Below are 25367 nucleotides of genomic sequence, written 5' to 3'. Positions count from 1 at the left end.
TTTGATGGCAACTTTTTAGTCAAGAATCTTCTTGATTTGTGGTACTTTTGATGGAGGGTTTTAGTCAAGAATCTTTTTGATTTGTGATACTTTTGATAATTTGAAAGAATTTACTGCTCATTTCTTGTTAAGAATTTTGCTGAATGGTAAATGATAACAAAACTGGAAACGGGTTTGCCACAATGGCTGCTGAAAGAGAATATGACCTTCAGCTGTTACAAGGGAAGTTCATTTTGTAAAAGTCCTCTCTGATGTGGCCTTCAACTTACATTGTGGATCTGCTTGCACTGAGGACACTGCTGTATACGACCCTGTCACCTGATCTGGCTCTTGTGTTCCAGGCCTGGGAGTATGGGATTCCACTCTGCAAGGAGCTGGCGGAGGTGTATGAGAAGAAGCTCTTCAACTACAAGAAGCTCAGTCAAATATTGGTAGGCTGTTTTCAAATTTGGCAGTCATTGACGACCATTGGTATGGGCTTTTCAATTGGAAAAATATCCAATCAATAACTTAATGAAATATCAGCCCTTTTGTCTTTCTTCTGATTGTATGGTTAATTGCAAATTGTTAGATGCGTTGTAAATATACACATAAAAATATATGTCTTGTGTGCCGTTGTCAAATAAGACATTTATGTTTCACATCTTTGATAGTTACATGGCCAAGACTGATTTCTGTCAAACCCACGCAGTTAAAAAAGAAATACTCCGTGTATGGTAGTTTTAAGAGTTCTTCCCCAAACAAACATTATCTGTAGCAGCTAATGTAATACCTCCTCTTCCCATCCCAACCTTACTTAAACCTGTGTCAAGGGAGAAAATAAAGACTGTTACATGCAGACTGTGCAAAAAAACGTTTGAGTTTGCGAGCCCGAACTTGGGTCTTGACATCATTTTCAGCAGATTTTAGTGTGATTGTATGGATTGTGAGCTGAACTTATTGGAATTTTAGTAGACTTGGGCTTCAGGCTAGTGGCTTAAGTTGCAGACTGGTGCGTGTAAGTGTTTTACATTAGGTCACATAAGTTTCAGTTGGTAGACATGGAGATAATCCAACTCCAGCTGTCACTGATGCTTCACAGACCAGAAGTGGTTAAATCCAGACAAATAAAGAATAATTGTTGACCTGTAATTGGGAGAGCAACTTTACTATTATCTCTTCAAGCCCCGCACACTGGTCGCGGACCGTGCCTGATACTACGCAGGCTGCTTTGTCCTGGGTCGCTGGCTCTAAATCTGTCTGCGGAAGTCTGGGAGGGAGCCTTTATTAAAAGGTCATAGGACTCTATGGGCTGGGGATACATGGGACACAGCCACTCACATACACTCAACTTCACTAGTGTTTTTGTATTGACAATGATTATATTATTCATAAGCAAATTTATTTGAAACTTAATTTAACTTCATTTTAAATTAAGTTTTTTGAATCAAACTTTGAGTGTAAAAAATATTACCTTTGAGTTTTATGATTGGGAAATTGTGATCAGATTGTTTCTTGTGGCTGGCAGAGTAGTCTCCCTTGAATATTTGATCAACTGCACATGAAAGTAGTGAGTGAGTGAGTATGGTTTTACGCCGCTTTTAGCAATATTCCAACAATATCACGGCGGGGGACACTGGAAATGGGCTTCACACATTGTACCCACGTCGAGAATCGAACCCGGGTCTTTGGCGTGACGAGCGAACGCTTTAACCACTAGGCTACCCGACCGCCCCATGTAAGTAGAGATGTTTTATTCTGTGGTATATATATGGACTTGAAGCCATATTAAACTTATTTACAGGTTAATGCAATGTTATATATGTTATATAAAGAGTCACTGTTTTCTTGTGTTACTATAGCAACGAGAGGCAGCATTCTTCAACAATATCCTGGAGGGTCCCTCCTTGAGGCAGAACCCTTCCTACTACAGAGTGGCCTACTACGGCATGAGCTTCCCGCCATTTGTCAGAGTATGTACTTGTTGAGCAGAGCGTCATCTTGTATATATACGCTTCAGGATGTCAAAATGCCAGAGGATAACTTGGTATTTTTTGACAGAATTGAAAGGTTTAGTCAACTACAAAAAGATGGTGCTCCATTTGGGTTAAAATGTTTTGCCTCAATAAGTATCCAGCCCTCTCATCATGGAACTCCAGGTGTTATCCTTCAGGTGATGTAAATAAGCATCCAGCCCTCTCTTCAAACCCCTCTCTTCTGCCCTTATTCACCTAATGAAGAGGTTTAGATTCAGTTTAGGAATTAAACTCTACATCCCTTACACAAGGGGTTACATTCGGGTGATGTAAATAAGCATCCAGCCCTCTCTTCAAACCCCTCTCTTCTGCATTTATTCACCTAATGAAGAGGTTTAGATTCAGTTTAGGAATTAAACTCTACATCCTAGAACACCAGGTGTTACCGTCAGGTGATGTAAATAAGCATCCAGCCCTCTCTTCAAACCCCTCTCTTCTGCCCTTATTCACCTAATGAAGAGGTTTAGATTCAGTTTAGGAATTAAACTCTACATCCTAGAACACCAGGTGTTACCGTCAGGTGATGTAAATAAGCATCCAGCCCTCTCTTCAAACCCCTCTCTTCTGCATTTATTCACCTAATGAAGAGGTTTAGATTCAGTTTAGGAATTAAACTCTACATCCTAGAACACCAGGTGTTACATTCAGGTGATGTAAATAAGCATCTAGCCCTCTAATGAAGAGGTTTAGATTCAGTTTAGGAATTAAACTCTACATCCTAGAACACCAGGTGTTACCGTCAGGTGATGTAAATAAGCATCCAGCCCTCTCTTCAAACCCCTCTCTTCTGCCCTTATTCACCCAATGAAGAGGTTTAGATTCAGTTTAGGAGTTAAACTCTGCATCATTGAGCACCAGGTGATACATTCAGGTGATGTAAGCATGCACATAGCACAGGTTCAGGCCCATCCGCTTCATCCAGAAACATTGGTGCTCCATGGTTTGTTGTAAAACTACAATGTATTGCCTGCCTCCAAGTTGGATTTCATTATTTTTTGTTAACTTACCACCACTGAATGTTCCAGAACAAGGAGTTTGTCTACCGCGGAGACGAGTGTCTAAAGTTGGCCACCATCATGAGTCATCTGACCACGGAGTTCCCGTCAGCCTCCATTCTCACCAGCAACACCCCTCCGGACGACAAGGTTCGAGAGGGGGACCAACAATGTATCCTTTCCTGATTGCATAATGTTGAAACATACCACCAGTCAACACATCCAGTTCTATACACTCATTGGGGGATTCTAGCTAGAAAAGGACCCAAGCAAACATGCTGTTCGTAAGAGGCGACTAGATGTAGCACATGGTATTTAAGGCTCGTGTCTTGATTCATTACATTCCCCAGTGGGATTTTGGGGTATCATTATATCAACCACTGGTTTGTCTGGTCCAGACTTGATTAATACAGGTCGCTGGTTGTTTTTCTTGAATATTGCTGAGTGTGCATATAGCAACAAACAATCTATGCACTCATGGTAAGAGGACTGTGCTAGTGTAAGGCACCACACCTGAAAGTTGTGGCCTGTTCTAGTTCTGCATGTGTCTGTTGATTGCAGGACTCTTTCCAATAATAATCCTTGGTTTGTCAACACGCAGATTTCACCAAAGTGGTAAACATCTACAACCTGTGTTGGGATTTTCCTTTCATATTAACCCGACATGTTGCGGTACGAGTGTGTTTCATTCTCACTCACGGGTGACCCGGTCGTCTAAGGCGCCGGAATTCGCTGTGCAGAGTTGCGTCCCTTGGGCAGACCAGAAACCTATGATTGAAGGTTCGAATCCCGGTTCGCCCAAATTATGTTTCTAGGTTTGTCAGCACCATACCTGTGCTCGTGGGTTTCACCGAAGTGGTAAACGTCTAAGACATGCATCACTTCGGGCTTTCCTCCCACATTAAGCTGACACGCCGCGATATAACTGGAATACTGTTAAAAGCGGCGTTAAACCCAACTCCCTCACTCACTCACTGGACATTCCAAGGTTCTATGCATGGGGCCAATTCAGATTACCATTGATTTTAGTTTTGATATTGAACTGTGATACCAAATCTTTGACCTTGACCTTGTGAAGGCATCCAGATCAGCAGTGTGAAACCTGTGGCTTCTGAGAGGTCAGAGTTTCAAGGTCACACGGTTCCAATGGAGATCAGCAACTTCTACAGCGTCAATGAGGTGGATGTGTTTCAATTTGACCGACCCTACCACCGAGGGGAAAGGAATAAGGACAATGAATTTAAGGTGCGTTTTAAAAGCAAAAGGACAAGCTTACAGAGGACTTTGTTCCATGGTCTGGTGCCCTGCCTTGGTCTAGATGGGTCTGATGGCCTGCCTTGGTCTAGATGGGTCTGATGGCCTGCCTTGGTCTAGATGGGTCTGATGGCCTGCCTTGGTCTAGATGGGTTTGATGGCCTGCCTCAGTCAAGTGACTTGTCTGTGTAGTTTCGGTTATTATTTACTGCTCAGTTGGTAGATATCAGAAAATTGAAATTAGCAGACCAAGAATTATTCATCCAATTGTTCATGCAATTTTCAAATATCAGTCACGTTGAGATTTGTTGTGAAAAATAATCACACATGCAGTAAACTAATTTCATCCTTATCATGTAGAAGTTCATACTGTTAAACTCTCGCCCTAACTTACTAACCATTTGCAAACAGTAATGGTAACACCAGAAGTTGTGTATGGACCAGATTAGAATTGGTCCCCATTAAGCTCTGATGTCGTAAGAGGCACGTAAGTAAAATTGATTCAGTTGTAAGGTCCTTTGTCTTAGTTGATTGCATGTCATTGATGATGCTCATGATATCAACCACTGGTTTGTCTGACCAAGACTAAATGAGTTACAGGCTGTCATGGTATGGCTGGACTATTGCAGACTGGGCCATAAACATAAAACAAAATATCAAATCCGAAATTGTTGCAGTGATGTAGTTGCCAGTACTTTCACTGTTTTAGACACTGTGCCTTGAGAGGAAGGTGTTGAAGACAAGCTACAAATTGCCAGGGATACTGCGATGGTACGAGGTGGTCCAGACAGAGGTGCTACACCTGCCCCCCATATTGGTGGCCGTGGAGAACATGAGGACGGTCAACACGGAGCTGGACTACCTGACCGGCCGGTGCAAGTCCAACACAGACATGTTCTTCCAGCAGCTGATGATGAGGCTGCAGGGCGTCATCAACAGCGTGGTCAATGGTGGGCTGCCCAAGTACCAGGAGGTAAGGGGAGACAACTGGGGTGTCTGTAGGTATCCCATAATGATGAGTGAGTGAGTGATAGGGTTTTACAACGCTTTTAACAATATTCCAGCAATATCACGGCGGGGGACACCAGAAATGGGCTTCACACATTGTACCCATGTCGGGAATCGAACCCGGGCCTTAGGCGTGACGAGCGAACGCTTTAACCACTGGGCTACCAGACTGCCCCCCCATTATGATGACTACTGCTGGACAAACTTAAGAATAATCAGTGTCAACACCAAATTTGGGGTTGGCATCTGTCCCTGCAATGAAAGACTCCATTGAACAGGGGACTGGTTGAAGGGGATTAAGGGCAAGTCAACAACAAGCAAACACACATCACACTGGCTGCTGGCAAACCTTCCACCCCTGATTACAATGTGTGAAACCCATTCTTGCTGTGGCCTATATCATTTAGCTGAAATACTGCTCAGTGCATCCTAAAGCATGACCCATGACACTCTGTACAGATGATGTGTGAAGGAGTAGATATTTTATGAGTGCTTCATTGACTATTGCAGCATCAGTGATGTTGTTGTGAGTCTTTGTAATGGAAGAGTCCCATCCACTTGAATGATCCTGAACACTGCTGTGATGTGGGAGACATGGGACCGATATCTTTCACTATCTCAGTCTGTATTGGACACTGTCTTTACAACCACTGACCATAATTCTACCATCAGCCATAGTAATAAATTGTATGGTGTATGATTGCAGGCATTTTTCTGTGATGAGTTTGCATCGAAGCATCCCGACGAAGTGTGCCACCTGATAGAGCTGAAGACACTGTTGGTGGAGCAGGTGAGGGAGTTGTTAGTCTCGCTGGATCAGGTTGGGGAACTGGTGGATAGTGAATGCAATCGTTACCCTATTAGGGATATATATATATTGAAGGTTTTCTTAATGATCAATAATCAGAAAACTTCTTTGAATGGCATTTAGAAGTTGGAATGGTAACTAAGACAAAATTCTTATGGATGAGCAACTGATGATCATTTGCTTGATAACGGTGTTAGAATCTACACCGAAACGTCGCCCAATTGTAATAAAGAAGTTGCTCATCCATAAGAATTTTGTCTTAGTAATCAGAAAACTGTTGGTCACAGACTCTGATGATAGAAAACAAAAATTAATAACTGAGAAACTGTACGGATACATTGTCCAGTTGAAAGGCTTGTACCACCCATATGGACAAGTATGTGATTACATTACCACAGTCCAGTTTCATCTTCCTTTTCCAGGTCGACCTGATGGAGCAAGGGCTGCGAAAGACTGAGTCCATGTGCACTGAAGAAATGAAGCCTTTGCAGAAGAATCTGGTTGAGATGTTCAGCAAACTCAAGCAGGATATCACCGATTCTGTAAGTCCCTCCTCCCTACTGTAAGACATCAATGACCAAGACAGGTGTAGGACACTAGTGACACTTTAATATGTCTGACTCAACATGTGCTTGAGTACAAGGGAGATAACTCCAGGTGTTTTTTTTATTCCAATGAACTTGACATGCACAACATGGAACCTAGTTAAGTCAACCTGCATAGGCATTCTATGACACCTACCTCCACCCCACCTTACTTCACACCCCAAACCTATAGCCTTCTCATGATATCATGAAACCCCAGAGATACCACCAAATCCCTCCCTGATCAACTATAGCCTTGTAATGATACCACAGGGTATGCAAGTCCCCACCCACCCACCCCCACCTCCACCTACCAAACCCCACCCTCATGGTCTATATCCTTGCAATGATCGCAGTCTGTAATCCACCAACTACCCACCCCCACCCTTCAATAACTATCCTTTTTGTGCTGTAGTTGTTATTCATGCTTTAGACCCGAATCATTTCTGTGATTCCAGGGTTCTCCGAGGGCTGGAAGGTTACGAGGTGGGTCTCTGGGGGCAGTGATACGCCCTGGCACCCCGGGGAGCGGATCCCTCAACTCCAGTAGCAGGTAGGTCTTTGTTGTTCATTTCCCCATGGGTGAATTGTCAGCCACGTCAACGGAATATTGCTGGAATATTGCTGACAGCACCATAAAGCCATACTCACTCTCCCGCACACTCTCTGTTTCAGCAACAGGTCTTCCATCACATCGGCGGAGGCCATGTCCCAGGACGGGGACAACATCTACATGGATCCGCCTGAGGTGAGTTTGCCACCAGGTGGCCTACAATCATGCAGTGGAATCATTGGGACTATGTAGGATAGTTTACAATGAAGCGTTAGGGAAGAAAAACAAAACAGGCATCTGAAACATTGGTTTGATAATACACTTATTTCAAAAATGTATCAATGATAATAACGATAATAATATTGAGACACTTATGAAGCAATTTCCACAGGGTGGCAGACTCAAAGTGCAGCATGTGGACTATTACTTATACCTGCTCAAATTGTATTCTCAGCTCCCTGGGGGGTATACAACCCAGAAGTGTGCATTCCAGAAGTATAAAAGCAAATGCTTGTCATGCTATGCATCAGTGACTGGTTGAGTTTTCAAGGCTCAGCCACGTTAACTATCAGTTGGTAGTACATGTTTATATATTGGAGTTACACTGTAAATTATTAGGGTAGTAATGTGACATTTGTGAAAAGTGAAGTGTTATATTGTGCACCTCCCATATTTTAATCAAGGTCGATCCAATGATGTTTGTAAGTATACTCCATTACTGGTGCAGGGTATCTGTCATTATTGTATACTACATACAGGTTCAGGAACTAAGTATCTGGCTAACTCAATGTATCCTACAGTTCTGGCTAACTTAATGTATCCTTCAGTTTTGGACGACTTAATATATCCTACATTTCTAGCTAACTTAATATATCCTACAGTTATGGATAACCTAATGTATCCTACATTTCTAGCTAACTTAATATATCCTACATTTCTAGCTAACTTAATATATCCTACAGTTATGGATAACCTAATGTATCCTACAGTTCTGGCTAACTTAATGTATCCTACAGTTCTGGCTAACTTAATGTATCCTACATTTCTAGCTAACTTAATATATCCTACAGTTCTGGCTAACTTAATATATCCTACAGTTATGGATAACCTAATGTAACCTACAGTTCTGGCTAACTTAATGTATCCTACAGTTTTTGCTAACTTAATGTATCCTACAGTTCTGGCTAACTTAAAGTATCCTACAGTTCTGGCTAACTTAATATATCCTACATTTCTAGCTAACTTAATATATCCTACATTTCTAGCTAACTTAATGTATCCTACAGTTCTGGCTAACTTAATGTATCCTACATTTCTAGCTAACTTAATATATCCTACATTTCTAGCTAACTTAATATATCCTACAGTTATGGATAACCTAATGTATCCTACAGTTCTGGCTAACTTAATGTATCCTACAGTTCTGGCTAACTTAATGTATCCTACAGTTCTGGCTAACTTAATGGATACTACAGTTCTGGCTAACTTAATGGATACTACAGTTCTGGCTAACTTAATATATCCTACAGTTCTGGCTAACTTAATGTATCCTACAGTTCTGGCTAACTTAATGTATCCTACAGTTCTGGCTAACTTAATGTATCCTACAGTTCTGGCTAACTTAATGGATACTACAGTTCTGGCTAACTTAATGGATACTACAGTTCTGGCTAACTTAATGTATCTTATTTAGTGTTGGTATATGCTACAGTTCTGGCTAACTTAATGTTTCCTACAGTTCTGGCTAACTTAATGTATCCTACAGTTCTGGCTAACTTAATGGATACTACAGTTCTGGCTAACTTAATGGATACTACAGTTCTGGCTAACTTAATGTATCCTACAGTTCTGGCTAACTTAATGTATCCTGCAGTTCTGGCTAACTTAATGTATCCTACAGTTCTGGCTAACTTAATATATCCTACAGTTCTGGCTAACTTAATGTATCCTACAGTTCTGGCTAACTTAATGTATCCTACATTTCTGGCTAACTTAATGTATCCTACAGTTCTGGCTAACTTAATGGATACTACAGTTCTGGCTAACTTAATGGATACTACAGTTCTGGCTAACTTAATGTATCTTATTTAGTGTTGGTATATGCTACAGTTATGGCTAACTTAATGTATCCTACAGTTCTGGCTAACTTAAAGTATCCTACAGTTCTGGCTAACTTAATGTATCCTACAGTTCTGGCTAACTTAATGGATACTACAGTTCTGGCTAACTTAATGGATACTACAGTTATGGCTAACTGAATGTATCCTACAGTTCTGGCTAACTTAATGTATCCTACAGTTCTGGCTAACTTAATATATCCTACAGTTCTGGCTAACTTAAAGTATCCTACAGTTCTGGCTAACTTAATGTATCCTACAGTTCTGGCTAACTTAATGGATACTACAGTTCTGGCTAACTTAATGGATACTACAGTTCTGGCTAACTTAATGTATCCTACAGTTCTGGCTAACTTAATGGATACTACAGTTCTGGCTAACTTAATGGATACTACAGTTCTGGCTAACTTAATGTATCCTACAGTTCTGGCTAACTTAATGGATACTACAGTTCTGGCTAACTTAATGTATCCTACAGTTCTGGCTAACTTAATGGATCCTACAGTTCTGGCTAACTTAAAGTATCCTACAGTTCTGGCTAACTTAATGTATCCTACAGTTCTGGCTAACTTAATGGATACTACAGTTCTGGCTAACTTAATGGATACTACAGTTCTGGCTAACTTAATGTATCCTACAGTTCTGGCTAACTTAATGTATCTTATTTAGTGTTGGTATATGCTACAGTTCTGGCTAACTTAATGTATCCTACAGTTCTGGCTAACTTAATGTATCCTACAGTTCTGGCTAACTTAATGTTTCCTACAGTTCTGGCTAACTTAATGTTTCCTACAGTTCTGGCTAACTTAATGTATCCTACAGTTCTGGCTAACTTAATATATCCTACAGTTCTGGCTAACTTAAAGTATCCTACAGTTCTGGCTAACTTAATGTATCCTACAGTTCTGGCTAACTTAATGGATACTACAGTTCTGGCTAACTTAATGGATACTACAGTTCTGGCTAACTTAATGTATCCTACAGTTCTGGCTAACTTAATGGATACTACAGTTCTGGCTAACTTAATGGATACTACAGTTCTGGCTAACTTAATGGATACTACAGTTATGGCTAACTTAATGTATCCTACAGTTCTGGCTAACTTAATGGATACTACAGTTCTGGCTAACTTAATGGATACTACAGTTCTGGCTAACTTAATGTATCCTACAGTTCTGGCTAACTTAATGGATACTACAGTTCTGGCTAACTTAATGTATCCTACAGTTCTGGCTAACTTAATGGATACTACAGTTCTGGCTAACTTAATGTATCCTACAGTTCTGGCTAACTTAATGGATACTACAGTTCTGGCTAACTTAATGTATCCTACAGTTCTGGCTAACTTAATGTATCTTATTTAGTGTTGGTATATGCTACAGTTCTGGCTAACTTAATGTATCCTACAGTTCTGGCTAACTTAATGTATCCTACAGTTCTGGCTAACTTAGTGTATCCTACAGTTCTGGCTAACTTAATGTTTCCTACAGTTCTGGCTAACTTAATGTATCCTACAGTTCTGGCTATTTTAATGTACCTTACTTAGTGTTGGTATATGCTACAGTACTGGGCTCTGTGACTTATAGTATCGTACAGTTGGGTAGCCTAGTGGTGAAGGTGTTTGTCCAGGTTTGATCCCTACCTGGGTACAGAGTTTGAAGTCCTTTTCTAGTGTCCCCCGCCATGATATAGCTGGAATATTGATAAAAGCGGCATAAAACCACACTCACTCACTAAAGCTGCAATTGTATAGTGACAAAATGAAACACAAAATGTAAGTCCATTGGCTCCCATCTCTTCACACTGAAGTTCTTACAAACTCTATGCACAGTTACCTTTATATCCCGAAATGATCTTGTCCATAAACCACAAGAAGCTCTACAGATGCAATTGTATAGTGACAAAACGAAACACAAAATGTAAGTCCATTGGCTCCCATCTCTTCACACTGAAGTTCTGACAAACTCTTCATGGCCATATGCACAGTTACCTTTATATCCCAAGATAATCTTGTCCATATACCACACAAGAAGCTCTACTGATGCATGTGTTTAGCAGTAAGGTTAATATTACTGAAGTATCACAATGCCAGTTTGCACTGCATCAGGCCATATATACTGCTCAAAAGAAGTTAAAGAAAACCTGACAGATTAACTATAGTCATATGAAAGAATCAGGATTCTTTAACTTCTTTTGAGTAGTATATATTCATTGTGCTGACTGCCTGTGTGAGTGAGTGAGTGAGTGAGTTAGTTTAACGCCGCTTTTTACAGTGTTCCAGTTATATCACGGCGTGTCAGCTTAATGTCGGAGGAACGCCCGAAGTGATGCAGGTCTTAGACATTTTCCACTTCGGTGAAACCCACGAGCAGGGGTATGGTGCTGACAAACCTAGAAACATAATCGGGTTGAACCAGGATTCGAACCCACAATCATAGGTTTCTGGTGTGCCCAAGGGAAGCAACTCTGCACAGCAAATTGTGGCACCTTTGACGACTGGGCCACCCGTGCCCCCTGCCTGTGTGAAATATGCCAATTATAAACAGTAGTGTTCATGCCTTGTATTTTTTTACTCGATAATATTTACTTCCAAACATTATTAACAACGATAATTCTATCACCTTTCTGAACATGTTTTTAGTAAATATTAATCAAAAGCGAGATATTGGTATTATTGGTTGAAGCAAGTAAGTAAATAGATGTTTTGTTGGTGGAGATCGCAGACTGATTGATGGTGCAGAAATATGCACTTTATATGTCTGAGTGTTTTTCATCTACTTTTCTCAATTAAGCTACAGAAGCAACTCATTTTCTATTTTCCTAGTTTTAGCAGGTATGTGTTATTCCTAGATGCTGTGGTAATACTGTTTCCTGTCTTATTTTCTGGATGCCCCTGGTTTTTGATTGTTAGGACTCTGGTATGCCTCCCCCACCCCCTGAAAAACGGAGAATTGGCTCCCGTCTTGCTAACTATGGGGCCCACCTGGGGGGTCAGCAGGCACCCCCCATTCCCTCCCGCCCGGCCTCTGCGCTGGTGTCTGGATCAGCGCTGCAACAGGTTTGTTACTACACATCTGCACAGGGGGCTTACTGGCATTGGTCACCTTCAGGAGTCCGCACAGACATTGACAGTGATACCTCATTGGTCAGGAACACTTCTTCCCGTGTGATAATGTTATTAATGATATATTTAACGTACTTCATTCAGGAAAAGTTATTTGTTAATGTAGACATTTGTAAATGTGGCAGGGTCCCTTAAGGGGAATGGTACTGCAGGTGTTTCTCTGTATCTCATATCATACGACGTTGGCTTGATTTGTGAAGAGTTGTCAGGTTTGTGTTTGTATTCAATATTGACATTGACGTACATGTTCTTGAGTCCCTACATTGACGCAAGATGGTACATGTTCTCGAGTCACTGCATTGACGTAGTAAGCTGGTACATGTTCTTGAGTCCCTACATTGACGCAAGATGGTACATGTTCTCGAGTCCCTACATTGACGTAGTAAGCTGGTACTTGTTCTCGAGTCCATGGATGGACAAAGTCACTACAATCACACACCTACCATACATGTGAAACTATCAGTGAAGACTCATTTCTCCAAAAGTCTCTATTATTATGTAGGCCAGCTATCAAATATGACAAAAAGTCTACTTGCTTGTACAATAGCTGCAACATTGGGCAGAGGCGTTTTGGTGAGGATAATATTCCTGCTTGACCTTTACTTCTGAAAGTAAGGATTAGGTCAAAACAAAATTACAATCAATTTGTCTTGAAGGAAACCTTTACTTGAGTTGTAATAATGCTGGTCTGTGAGGCGTCAGCCTCTTGGCATCCATGACATGACATCTGACTGCTGTAGGACTAAATGCCAGTAAAGCCTGCCTGTCGTGTGTGTTGTGAATGGAGCATGTTGGCTGTTGTACAAAAATCTCTCCTCCTCCATGTTGCCTGTCTGTCTTCATCTCTACAGAGCTGCAGTGTCGGCGAACCTACATCCACTTTCATGGTTGCTGTTGTTGTTTATTTCTTCATATTTCCATTTTTAGTTTCAGTTTTTCACGTTTATGATGAGTTCTGAATGTCTTCCTGTTCTTCTACTATGGCTTCTATGGCTTCTCCATTGCCGTCAGATTAAGATGGGGTCGGTGGTCTCAATGGCGGCTGAGTCGTTATTGTACATGGATGAGTGACCGCCACTAACATGCTCAATCAGGTATTTCATGACTGCTGTGGAGTGCCACCCATCCCAACTGGGGTGGTTCAGTGCTGGCACTGGTACACAGCGATTTGTCTGCGCCAGGGATCATTTCTCCTTTCTGCAATGAGATGTTACTGTTTGTACATGTCTTTGTGAAGCGTAAACCGCTGTCCACAAGCTGTGAGAAATAGACTTGCTTGCTTGGAAATCTTTTTTCTGAAGCTTTACTAACAGCAGTTGTATGGTAATCCCCTACTTTCCTGTAGTTTCCAGCATCTGTTTCTGACGGAATCCACAACCTTCTATTTGTCCTGTTCATATGTTTGTTTCACACCACACTCAGCAATATTGAAGCTATATGATTGCAGCTTGTAAATAATCAAGTCTGGACCAGACAATCCAGTGACTGATATTAAGAACAACGATGCACGCAATCAGGGTGTAACATGCATGGTGTAACAGCCAAGTCACTGAGTCTGAGCATCCCATTAAACATAGGTTGCTGGGAAACTATTCTAACCCTGAATCCCCTCAAGGTAATTACTATGTGAGGTGATTACCGTATTTTCTTGAGTATAGTGCGCACGCAAGTATAATGCGCACCCCCCTCTAGCAGATTCAATATTTTTGAAAAACCAAAAACTTATTGAATATTACATGCAGAAAATGTATAACCACAATGATCCCTGAATATGTACAGTACTGATTGAGACCAGGACCTCGTAGTCACAGCTATGACATAACGGAGTAGGTGTGTTACCTTAACTTGATGGCATAGATCTTTCCCGCTATAACCGATTAAGGTTGTATTTAGTTTGATGACAAAGTTTTGTCTAGCTGTTACCGATTAAGTTTGTATATAGTTTGATGGTATAGATCTGTCTAGGTATTACAGATTAAGTTTGTCTTTAGCTTGATGGCATAGATCTGTCTAGCTATAACAGATTAAGTTTGTATTTAGTTTGATGGCATAGATCTGTCTAGCTATTACAGAGTATGTTTATATTATAGAATCATGAAAAGTAATATTGAAATTAAGGCGTACCTCTGTAAACTTGAGTTTAAAAAATTTAGAATTGCACTAGCACGATTTAGATGTTCCTCTCACAACCTGTATATAGAGACTGGTAGATATAATCACACTGAAAGAAGAGACAGAATATGCACATTGTGTAACACAAATTCAATTGAAGATGAGTTTCACTTTCTCCTGGTATGTCAAGCTTACAAACATTTACGTGATAAATATTTGCCATCTTTCTACTCTGTACACCCGAATGTCCATAAGTTTGTAGATCTTTTAAGTCATCTAATGATACTATGTTATGTAACCTGTCAAGATATGTTTATCCCGCGATGTCACATGGAAACAGAATTGTTAGTTAACAACCACGTCACCTACATGTAAATATGCATGGTACTTTAGGCCTGTGGCCTTTTAAGTACTGAATAAAACTGATTGATCGGAGTAGGTGTGTTACCTTAACTTGATGGCATAGATCTGTCTAGCTGTTACCGATTAAGTTTGTATTTAGTTTGATGGCATAGTTTTGTCTAGCTGTTACCGATTAAATTTGTATTTAGTTTGATGGCATAGTTTTGTCTAGCTGTTACCGATTAAATTTGTATTTAGTTTGATGGCATAGTTTTGTCTAGCTGTTACCGATTAAATTTGTATTTAGTTTGATGGCATAGTTTTGTCTAGCTATAACCGATTAAATTTGTATTTAGTTTGATGGCATAGTTTTGTCTAGCTATAACCGATTAAGTTTGTATTTAGTTTGATGGCAGAGATCTGTCTAGGTATAACAGATTAAGTTTGTATTTAGCTCAATGACATAGATCTGTCTAGCTATAACAGATTAAGTTTGTATTTAGCTCAATGACATAGATCTGTCTAGGTATAACAGATTAAGTTTGTATTTAGCTCAATGACATAGATCTGTCTAGCTATAACAGATTAAGTTTGTATTTAGCTCAATGACATAGATCTGTCTAGCTATAACAGATTAAGTTTGTATTTAGCTTGATGACATAGAACTGTCTTGCTGTAACAGATTAAGTTTGTATTTGGCGTTGATGACATAGATCTGTCTAGCTATAACAGATTAAGTTTGTATTTAACTTGATGACATAGAACTGTCTTGCTATAACAGATTCAGTTTGTATTTAGCTTGATGACATAGATCTGTCTAGCTATAACCGATTAAGTTTGTCTTTAGCTTGATGACATAGATTTGTCTAGCTGTTACTGATTAAGTTTGTCTTTAGCTTGATGACATAGATTTGTCTAGCTGTTACTGATTAAGTTTGTATTTAGTGTTGATGGCATAGATCTGTCTAACTATAACAGATTAAGTTTGTCTTTAGCTTGATGACATAGATTTGTCTAGCTGTTACTGATTAAGTTTGTATATAGTGTTGATGGCATAGATCTGTCTAGCTATAACAGATTAAGTTTGTATTTAGCTTAATGACATAGATCTGTCTAGCTATAACAGATTAAGTTTGTATTTAGCTTGATGACATACATCTGTCTAGCAATAACAGATTAAGTTTGTATTTAGCTTGATGGCATAGATTTGTCTAGCTGTTACTGATTAAGTTTGTATTTAGTGTTGATGGCATAGATCTGTCTAACTATAACAGATTAAGTTTGTTTTTAGCTTGATGTCATGGATCTGTAGAAACTCACAAACACTGTTCAGAGCACTGTGTTGTAGAAGTCATCATCATCATCTTTCTTTTTCCAAAGTCTTTCATTTCAAGGCAAAGCAGTTGTGAAACTTGTTCCCAGTTCTTGTGTTTATTCTCTAAGGTGGTGACTGGGGGAACACAATGGCTGTTGGGTATGCATGGAACTTTAAAAGGGCAACCAGTTGAGACTTCATACTGTTGACCAGTAGATAGTGATGCATTGCTCACATAAAACCTCACAGTAAATAATTCCTCGTCTGTGAGGACCTATTCTAACCCGGGGAGTGAGGCATCGTTAGGTAGTCTTTAAGTAATGGGGGCGGTCGGGTAGCCTAGTGGTTAATGCGTTCGCTCGTCACGCTGAAGACCCGGGTTCGATTCCCGACATCGGTACATTGTGTGAAGCCCATTTCTGGTGTCCCCCGCCGTGATATTGCTAAAAGCGGCGTAAAACAATACTCACTCATTCACTCACTTTAAGTAATACATCACTACATGTGTGTGGTATCAATGTGGACCATCCTGTGAAGATCTGGGGTAGAATACATCTTCAGCAACCCATGTTTACTGTAAATGGCGACTATGCTTGTCGTAAGAGGCGACTAACGGGATTGTGTGGTCAGGCTCACTGACTTGGTTGAGGTATGTCATCGTATCCCAATTGCATGGATCGATGCTCATGATGTCAATCACTGAATTGTCTGGTCCAGACTCGATTATTTACAGACCGCTGTCATACAGCTGGAATATTGCAGAGTAAACAACAAACAAACAATGTGGACCAACCATGCCAGTGATGCATCAAAACACTTAAAAAATAAGTTACTCTGTATTGTATGAAGCTAACACTAAGGTCCCCTGTGTTGTGTTTCTTTTGAGACTAAAATTGATCTGGTGGTCAGGCTGGCTGACTCAGTTGACTGTGTGTCACAGTACAAGGCTCATGATATCATCCACTGGTTTGTCTGACCAAGACTTGATTATTAACCGACCTCCATGACATGATGGAATATTGCCAACTGTAAGTAAAACAACAAACAAGACATCTGGTTGAACTCATCTCAATAGCACACCTAAAGATTGCTACCATGTAGAATATAACAAAAACATACTAAGATGATTATTCCCTATCTGCTGCCGCAGCTAAGATAGAAATAATGATAATGTGTTTCAATAAGGGAAACATTATTCAAATAGATACAAACTGATAGCAATTATTACCATATTACATAAGTATGCAATAACCAGCTTTTACTCAACAATGCATGAGCTATGAGGCATCATATATCTTGTATATCAACAGTTTTGAACATACTAATAAGTTAAGGATTAGAGAAACTGTTTCAAAACGAATGAAATTCAATCATTTTGATTTTAACTTTCTTGCATAATGTTTTGTAGTGTGTACAAGTTGACACACATTTGCTGCCTAATACCAGCAGTATTTCTTGTGGTAAGTGTAACATGCTGTCACAAGTTAATGAGAGGAAAGCCTGTAAGATGATACTTCCTGGGTACTACCAAGTATGAGACATACTTCAGGTTATAATTAAGATTGGCAGGTCCTTAATGGCTTGTTAATACAGCAATGATCAGTCTGTTCTGGCCAGCAGTGAGGTCAGGTTAGTCTGCTTGAGACAGCATTGAAGTGAGTACTGCCAGTGGCTCTGTAGCTGTGTTAGTTGCAGATTGTTGGGAGGTTCCTTTTGGTTGTCATGGATATTTGGATGTGGAAGTTTTGTTATTTTTCTCTTTTTTGTTTTTGTAGATGTTGGTTGTGCAACTGTCTGTGATTCTAGGATTGTGGTTTTCAGTTTGTTTGTATTTTACATGTTTATGTCATACTGTTGTGAACGCTGTCTTGATACTGCTTTCTGATCACTCTCATCTGATAAAACTTTTTTGTGTCTTGGTCACTTTCAATTTTTATTGTTTAAAACCTACTATTTTCTGAAACAATTCTGCTTCACTAAAAATTAATTTGTTTTCATATGCTTATATCATGAATTTGATATTCTTCCATTATGGTTGAAAAGTACAAATAAATCTGATTTCATGAAAAAATATCTCTTCATACAACAATGAAAAGGTAAATATGTTTGTTTATGGAATTTCAATGTCAGTATATGACACCGGGTGTTCAGCTGTCTCCACGGAAACTGTATACAGTAAACTACGGTTATAACGAACACGCTTATAACGAACTGACGGATATAGCGAACTTACTTTTTTGTCCCGACTAATTGCTGTAGCTATGTTGTATATATGCTTATAACGAACTACGGTTATAACGAACTAAAATTAAAAGCGGTCCCTTTGAGTTCGTTATATCCGAAGTTTACTGTATATTGTTTCAGCTGACTGAAATGATACTGTATAAATTGTTTCAGCCGACTATACTGATACTGTATATATTGTTTCAATTGACTCTACTGATACTATATATATATTGTTTCAATTGACTATACTGATATCATAAATATTGTTTCAATTGAATATTGATACTGTATGTATTGTTTCAGCTGACTGTACTGATACTGTATAAATTGTTTCAGCCGACTATACTGATACTGTATATATTGTTTCAATTGACTCTACTGATACTGTATATATTGTTTCAGCTGACTATACTGATACTGTATATATTGTTTCAGCTGACTATACTGAAACTGTATATATTGTTTCAGCTGACTATACTGACACTGTATATACTGTATGTATTGTTTCAGCTGACTGTACTGATACTGTATAAATTGTTTCAGCCGACTATACTGATACTGTATATATTGTTTCAATTGACTCTACTGATACTGTATATATTGTTTCAGCTGACTATACTGATACTGTATATATTGTTTCAGCTGACTATACTGAAACTGTATATATTGTTTCAGCTGACTATACTGATACTGTATATATTGTTTCAGCTGACTATACTGAAACTGTATATATTGTTTCAGCTGACTGTACTGAAACTGTATATATTGTTTCAGCTGACTGTACTGAAACTGTATATATTGTTTCAGCTGACTGTACTGATACTATTTATATTGTTTCAGCTGACTGTACTGATACTGTATATATTGTTTCAGCTGACTATACTGATACTGTATATATTGTTTCAGCTGACTATACTGAAACTGTATATATTGTTTCAGCTGACTATACTGATACTGTATATATTGTTTCAGCTGACAATAGTCAGTCACTCATTTATGGGTTCAATGTCTGTCTGCTTCTGATCCAGTCAGTTTCATGGACGGCTGTCTACACTGATCCTGTGTATTTATGTTTCAGCTGACATCCCGACTGCAGCAGTCCCGAGGAGTAACCGGCAGCGACCCAGCTCTCAACCAGTCTCCCACCAGTCAGAGAGGTGGGCACTTGTTTCTCTACCACGGAGGAGTCCTACTCTGTCGGAACCTATGCTTGTCACACGATATGGATCAGGCAGTCAGACTCCGCCGCTTGCTTGATTATGTGTCATAGTGGATGTTGCTCATCATGTCGACCACTGGCTAAGACATTATTTACCGGCCATTATGATGGAACAGACATATTTCTGACTGTGGCATTAACCATCTTCACTCAATCACTCACTATTGAATGTCAATATCATCAACCATTGTGTACAAATATGATTTTTCACAAGAATTTTTTATCATATTTTGTCTGGAGATAAGATTATTTTTTTAACTACACTTGCAAAACCAGATATTTTTTAATTGAAACTATTAGACTGAGTATTGTTTCAAGAAAAACACCTGCACCAATATAATTTTTGTGGCAGACAATTTCGGTGTTTTAAACAGTCTGAAGCGTAAGTATTTTTTTCAAGATAATTCTTAATTCAATTTATTATTTTTGGTAAAATCAGGTCAAACTTGACTCCTTGTCAGGTCAAACCATGCACAATCACCAGTACAGTAAACCCTTGTTTGCCTGGACACCCTGTGTTGTGGACACTTACTATTAGGAATTGTTACTTGCATACAAAGGTATATTACTGCCTGCCCTTGTTTATCAATAATTTGAAAAATTGAAACATTTGCAAGTAATTTCAACATGCCATCTAATATGATTGTGATGTCATTGCTCATAGTGTTTAAGCAACAAGGCATGAACAGCCATGGTAAATGCCTGGGTAACATGATCTTCATGTGATTGTAGCGTTGTCCAGCTCGATGTCCAGCTCCAATCTTGGGTCAGGATCAAGGACGCCTGATGCACAGAACATGCGGCGATTTGTGTCGAGCCCAGACACATCAAACACTGACCCCTCCACACCCCCACCCCTGCCCCAGAGGAGGACCTCCAATGCTGCAGGTGACTATACTGGACTAACTGGACTAAACTAGACTATGCTGGACTATACTAGACTTTTCTGGATTATACTGTACTAAACTAGGCTATGCTGGACTATACTAGACTATTCTGGATTATACTGGACTAAACTAGACTATGTTGGACTATACTAGACTATACCAGACTACACTAAGCTATACTTGATTATTCTGTACTATACTTGATTAACTGGGCTATACTTGATTGTACTGGGCTTAACTGAACTACACTACACTATACTAGATTATTCTGTACTATACTGGGTTGACTGGGCTATACTTGATTGTACTGGGCTATACTTGACTACAGTAGACTATACAAGATTATGCTGGTCTTAACTAGACTATACTCTACTATCCTATACTATTCTGGACTATCATAAACTATGCTTGACTATACTAGATTATGATAGTCTATACAGGACTAGACAGATACTGATAGACTATTCATGATTATACCAGGCTATACTAGACTCTGGTAGACTGTACTGATGTTTGGGAGATTGGTGTAATTAATGTAATTGACTCACCAGCTAAATATGTGAATTCAAGCAACTGAGAAATATAGGAGATACTCTTCACATATATTTATCTTGATGTTTATCTTCACTCCTATCTTCAGAGATTGGAACTGGTATCCTGAACACCCGACCACCACCCCCACCTCCCAGACAGACCACACATGGTGAGTACAGACACCACCCCACCTCCCTACCACCTCCCAAACAGTCCACACATGGTGAGTACAGACACCACCCCACCTCCCTACCACCTCCCAGACAGTCCACACATGGTGAGTACAGACACCACCCCACCTCCCTACCACCTCCCAGACAGTCCACACATGGTGAGTACAGACACCACCCCACCTCCCAGACAGTCCACACATGGTGAGTACAGACACCACCCCACCTCCCTACCACCTCCCAGACAGTCCACACATGGTGAGTCCAGACACCACCCCACCTCCCAGACAGTCCACACATGGTGAGTACAGACACAACCCTACCTCCCTACCACCTCCCAGACAGTCCACACATGTCGAGTCCAGACACCACCCCACCTCCCAGACAGTCCACACATGGTGAGTACAGACACCACCCTACCTCCCTACCACCTCCCAGACAGTCCACACATGTCGAGTCCAGACACCACCCCACCTCCCAGACAGTCCACACATGGTGAGTACAGACACCACCCCACCTCCCAGACAGTCCACACATGGTGAGTACAGACACCACCCCACCTCCCTACCACCTCCCAGACAGTCCACACATGGTGAGTACAGACACCACCCCACCTCCCTACCACCTCCCAGACAGTCACACATGGTGAGTACAGACACCACCCCACCTCCCTACCGCCTGCCAGACAGTCCACACATGGTGAGTACAGACACCACCCCACCTCCCAGACAGTCCACACATGGTGAGTACAGACACCACCCCACCTCCCTATCACCTCCCAGACAGTCCACACATGGTGAGTACAGACACCCACCCACCTCCCTACCACCTCCCAGACAATCCACAAATAAATCACCACATCCTGGTCCCTTCCTGCTATTTGATGTTTATGAGCACAACCTGTACCTCCACAATGGATAGGAACTCCTCAGCAGTGAAGCCTACTGTCATTGTTTCTTTCCTGCACCCAGGACAGAGACATTAGTTTATTGATTTTCTTCTCATGAACAGATTTGCGGTTCCTGTCCTACAATGTCCCCTCCCCGACATCGGGCAATGTTACCCCAGTTCCTGAAGAGAAGCCAGCCATCCCCAGCAGGACAAGGGTAATTGTTCAGTCTTGGGTGCTCTTTGCTGAGAATCTATGTCCCTTGGATAGAATTGTCACATCTGATCCTGTGATTAGGTGTCACGTGATGCTTCTCCAGTCACAACATTTAGAATTAATGTCATGATACCCTATGTTGTTTGTCTGTCCAAAAGCACAGTTTGCAGTCAGCTACATAACAGAAATACTTGGCGTTGTGACAATTGTCTGATGTTCTAATTTGTTCTGACCTGAAGAAACACACTGGCAAGTAATAAACACATATCTTTAATGACAAACAAAATTAACACACCGTTTGGTCAGTCAAACTGTCCTGTGTGTACACATTGGTTCTCTGTCATCGCCTTACTGCATTTCCTGCAACAGATCAGCTTGTGATGCATGTTCATAACATTGTGTGGTTTTTTCCCCACAGAGTATTGCCGTTGTAAATGGATCATTCGATCAAGGCTTAACTGCTGTCAGGGAACAAGCCAGCGGTGAAGACAAGATCCCTCCCTTGCCTCCACGTGTCCCCCCTCGGCCCTCCATCCCATCCCTCCCAGAGGCAGGCTCACCATCTCAACCACCAGCTAATGAAAATATCACTTCTCCTCCACCAGTTCCCAAACGAACAAGCATGTACAGAGGGGTGTCCTCTGGTAGTGTTGAGGACACCCACATGTAGGAGAAGATTGAACAGTTTGTCCAGGAGGACGTCCTGTAGGAGAAGATTGAACAGTTTGTCCAGGAGGACGTCCTATAGGAGAAGATTGAACAGTTTGTCCAGGAGGACGTCCTGTAGGAGAAGATTGAACAGTTTGTCCACCAGGACGTCCTCTTGTGTTGAAGACACCCAGACATAGATACGTACAGACATATTTCTGCAGGAGGACATTACTATGTACATAGAGACAGAAAGTTTGAAGGGGAGGCCTCTCCTTCCACGAAGGAAACCCATGTGGAGACCAAGATGAGAATGTGTCTGTTCGGTATAGGAGATGTCAGGGAAGCTGATGCCCAGCGTGTGGGGGATTCCTCCACATCCAGCTGTGGGTAACAGTGGGATTGATGCCAGCAGTGCTGGAAGAGCTTCTCTTGTGGAAGACACACAGATAATGAACCTGACAGGAAGATATTCTCATGGTGCAGCTAAGACTACTGCTTCAGTTTGGACAACTGTGGAACTGCTAGAGCAGAGGTAGAACAATCTAGGTCATATAAAGGTCACAGTTTGATATTTTGTAATTAGTTGTAAAAGAACTAGAAGCCCTAATTATGATTTGTTTTGAATTATTGATTTTCTTGTGATAATTGTATTTATGACAACTAGAAGCCCTCATTATGATTTGTCTAGAATTATTAATTTCTTGTTATAATTTATTTCTTGAAATTGTGATGCCAAATATGGAGTGTCAAAATTTGATGGACAGCCTGTGTGACAGACTTTAGGCTTATAGTTTCAAGGCAAAGATATACACATATGTACAGTGATCGCTCGCTATTGCGCTCTTCGATAAAGCGCTACTTCGGTTATTACGCGCGGTAACGCATGGCTCCCAAAATTTATGTACACTTTTAATACTGAGAGTTTTACACAGACATGATTGTATTGTTGTTCGTTGTTTATTTGCACATAACGCTTCTCATTGCATAATCAACGGTTTATCGCTGAATGGAGTTCTAATAATCTGTTTGAAAATATCCGCGGCAAGTCCCGGAAATACGATTGTTCAACTAGTTAACTTTTCACACTATACATCCTTTGATCTTAGAAGCGCATGCATGCAATAAAAGAGAACCACAAGTGAAGTTTATATTCTTAATTAGTGGGCAATCCAATTTAAGGCTAAACTGTCACACAAATGTAGTTGCTGTCACAACACGGCGGTCATTCATTTCGTAATCGCGCTTTCGTAACATCGCCTGTTTTTTCCCCATAGTTATAACAAGCGATTTCATTGGATTAAAATTTGTTTCTAATGACGCTTTCTTGCCGAAATCTGCTACAAGTTTCGTGATTGGTCAATTTTGAGCACGTGACCTCAGGCAGCCAATCAAGCTTTGATACAAAGCTCGTGTTTGATAAATTTCAGAAGTTAGCGAAAGATTTTTTGTTAAATCGTGTTATTCTGAACGTTTTAAGCAGGAAATCACGATATATATTAAAAATATGGAACTTCGCGAATGTATCGTGCTAGGTTACGAGCTGTGACAAAGATTTTTCATGCATATATTTTTGCATTAAACGTTGTGTCCGAGCCGAGAATTCAAGGCGACGAAAGCCGAGATGTCATTTGACTTACATTACACGCGATCGCACAAAACGATGGAAATAATAACTTAGATGTAAGTTTGATTACTTTTAGATATATTTTTGTTGATTTTATTTATCACTTTGTATAATATATTTAAAGATTTGCTTAAAATAGTCTTTATTTTGCTCTTTGACATGTTCGATGCGGACCCGTTGTCGAAATGTGTGTCCGAGAATTTTATTTTCAATAACATCGCGGGAAATAGTGAATAATTTTTTAATTTATTGATAAAAAATGATAAATTAGAATGGAATACGTATTTCAGACATTGTGAAATATGACAGATTTAATAAATGAATGATATTACAGGTAGATCTAGGTCCATAAAAATATATACTATTTTGACGTGACGTGAGATAAACACATAGGCCTATTGATGATTTGAGATTTGCCGAGCGCGCTCCCCCGCCTCGGCTTCGGTTAAACGGCTCATCGTCTATAACGCCCACCAATTATTTGGACCCCATTGGTAGCGCAATAGCGAGCGATCACTGTATGACCATTTCTTTCAAAAAAAACCTAGATTCAAAATAAGTTTTATATAAAACAATGAATGAAATGGATTCAAACTCAGGTTTCTCATAAGCATGTAAATTCCATTGCTGATGCAATCATCTTCATGGGTAAAGGGTACAGTGTCACCAAAGAAAGACTTAATGCTTTCCATTTTCCAGACTTAAGTTTGTGATTGGCCTGGTC

The 25367-nt window shown here is 40.3% G+C and overlaps 1 protein-coding gene across 5 annotated transcripts in view; it reads left to right on the top strand.

Annotated features, from left to right (window-relative positions):
* The window catches only part of LOC124136721 (dedicator of cytokinesis protein 3-like), a 150638-nt gene extending 126806 nt beyond the window's left edge, over nt 1-23832 (top strand). For 2 of the 5 annotated variants that reach the window (XM_048396860.1, XM_048396858.1), the window contains 15 exons: nt 342-431; nt 1842-1952; nt 3041-3182; nt 4089-4255; nt 4974-5237; nt 5979-6062; nt 6503-6622; nt 7123-7217; nt 7340-7412; nt 12246-12392; nt 19532-19610; nt 20405-20560; nt 21200-21262; nt 22275-22369; nt 22787-23832. In XM_048396860.1, the coding sequence (XP_048252817.1) occupies nt 342-431; nt 1842-1952; nt 3041-3182; nt 4089-4255; nt 4974-5237; nt 5979-6062; nt 6503-6622; nt 7123-7217; nt 7340-7412; nt 12246-12392; nt 19532-19610; nt 20405-20560; nt 21200-21262; nt 22275-22369; nt 22787-23038 (1938 nt within the window). In that variant the 3' untranslated portion in view covers nt 23039-23832. Of the gene's footprint in view, nt 1-341; nt 432-1841; nt 1953-3040; nt 3183-4088; nt 4256-4973; nt 5238-5978; nt 6063-6502; nt 6623-7122; nt 7218-7339; nt 7413-7900; nt 7919-12245; nt 12393-19531; nt 19611-20404; nt 20561-21199; nt 21263-22274; nt 22370-22786 lie in introns of all 5 variants that reach the window. The other 3 variants (XM_048396859.1, XM_048396861.1, XM_048396862.1) reach the window with 3 other exon arrangements.
* Nucleotides 23833-25367: the final 1535 nt, after the last annotated feature.

This window comes from Haliotis rufescens, unplaced genomic scaffold (genome assembly GCF_023055435.1).
Source record: "Haliotis rufescens isolate VD_foot unplaced genomic scaffold, xgHalRufe1.0.p SCAF_16, whole genome shotgun sequence".
Lineage (NCBI taxonomy): Eukaryota > Metazoa > Mollusca > Gastropoda > Lepetellida > Haliotidae > Haliotis > Haliotis rufescens.
Note: the sequence above shows the minus strand (reverse complement) of the source record. Positions and strands in the feature narration are given on the sequence as shown.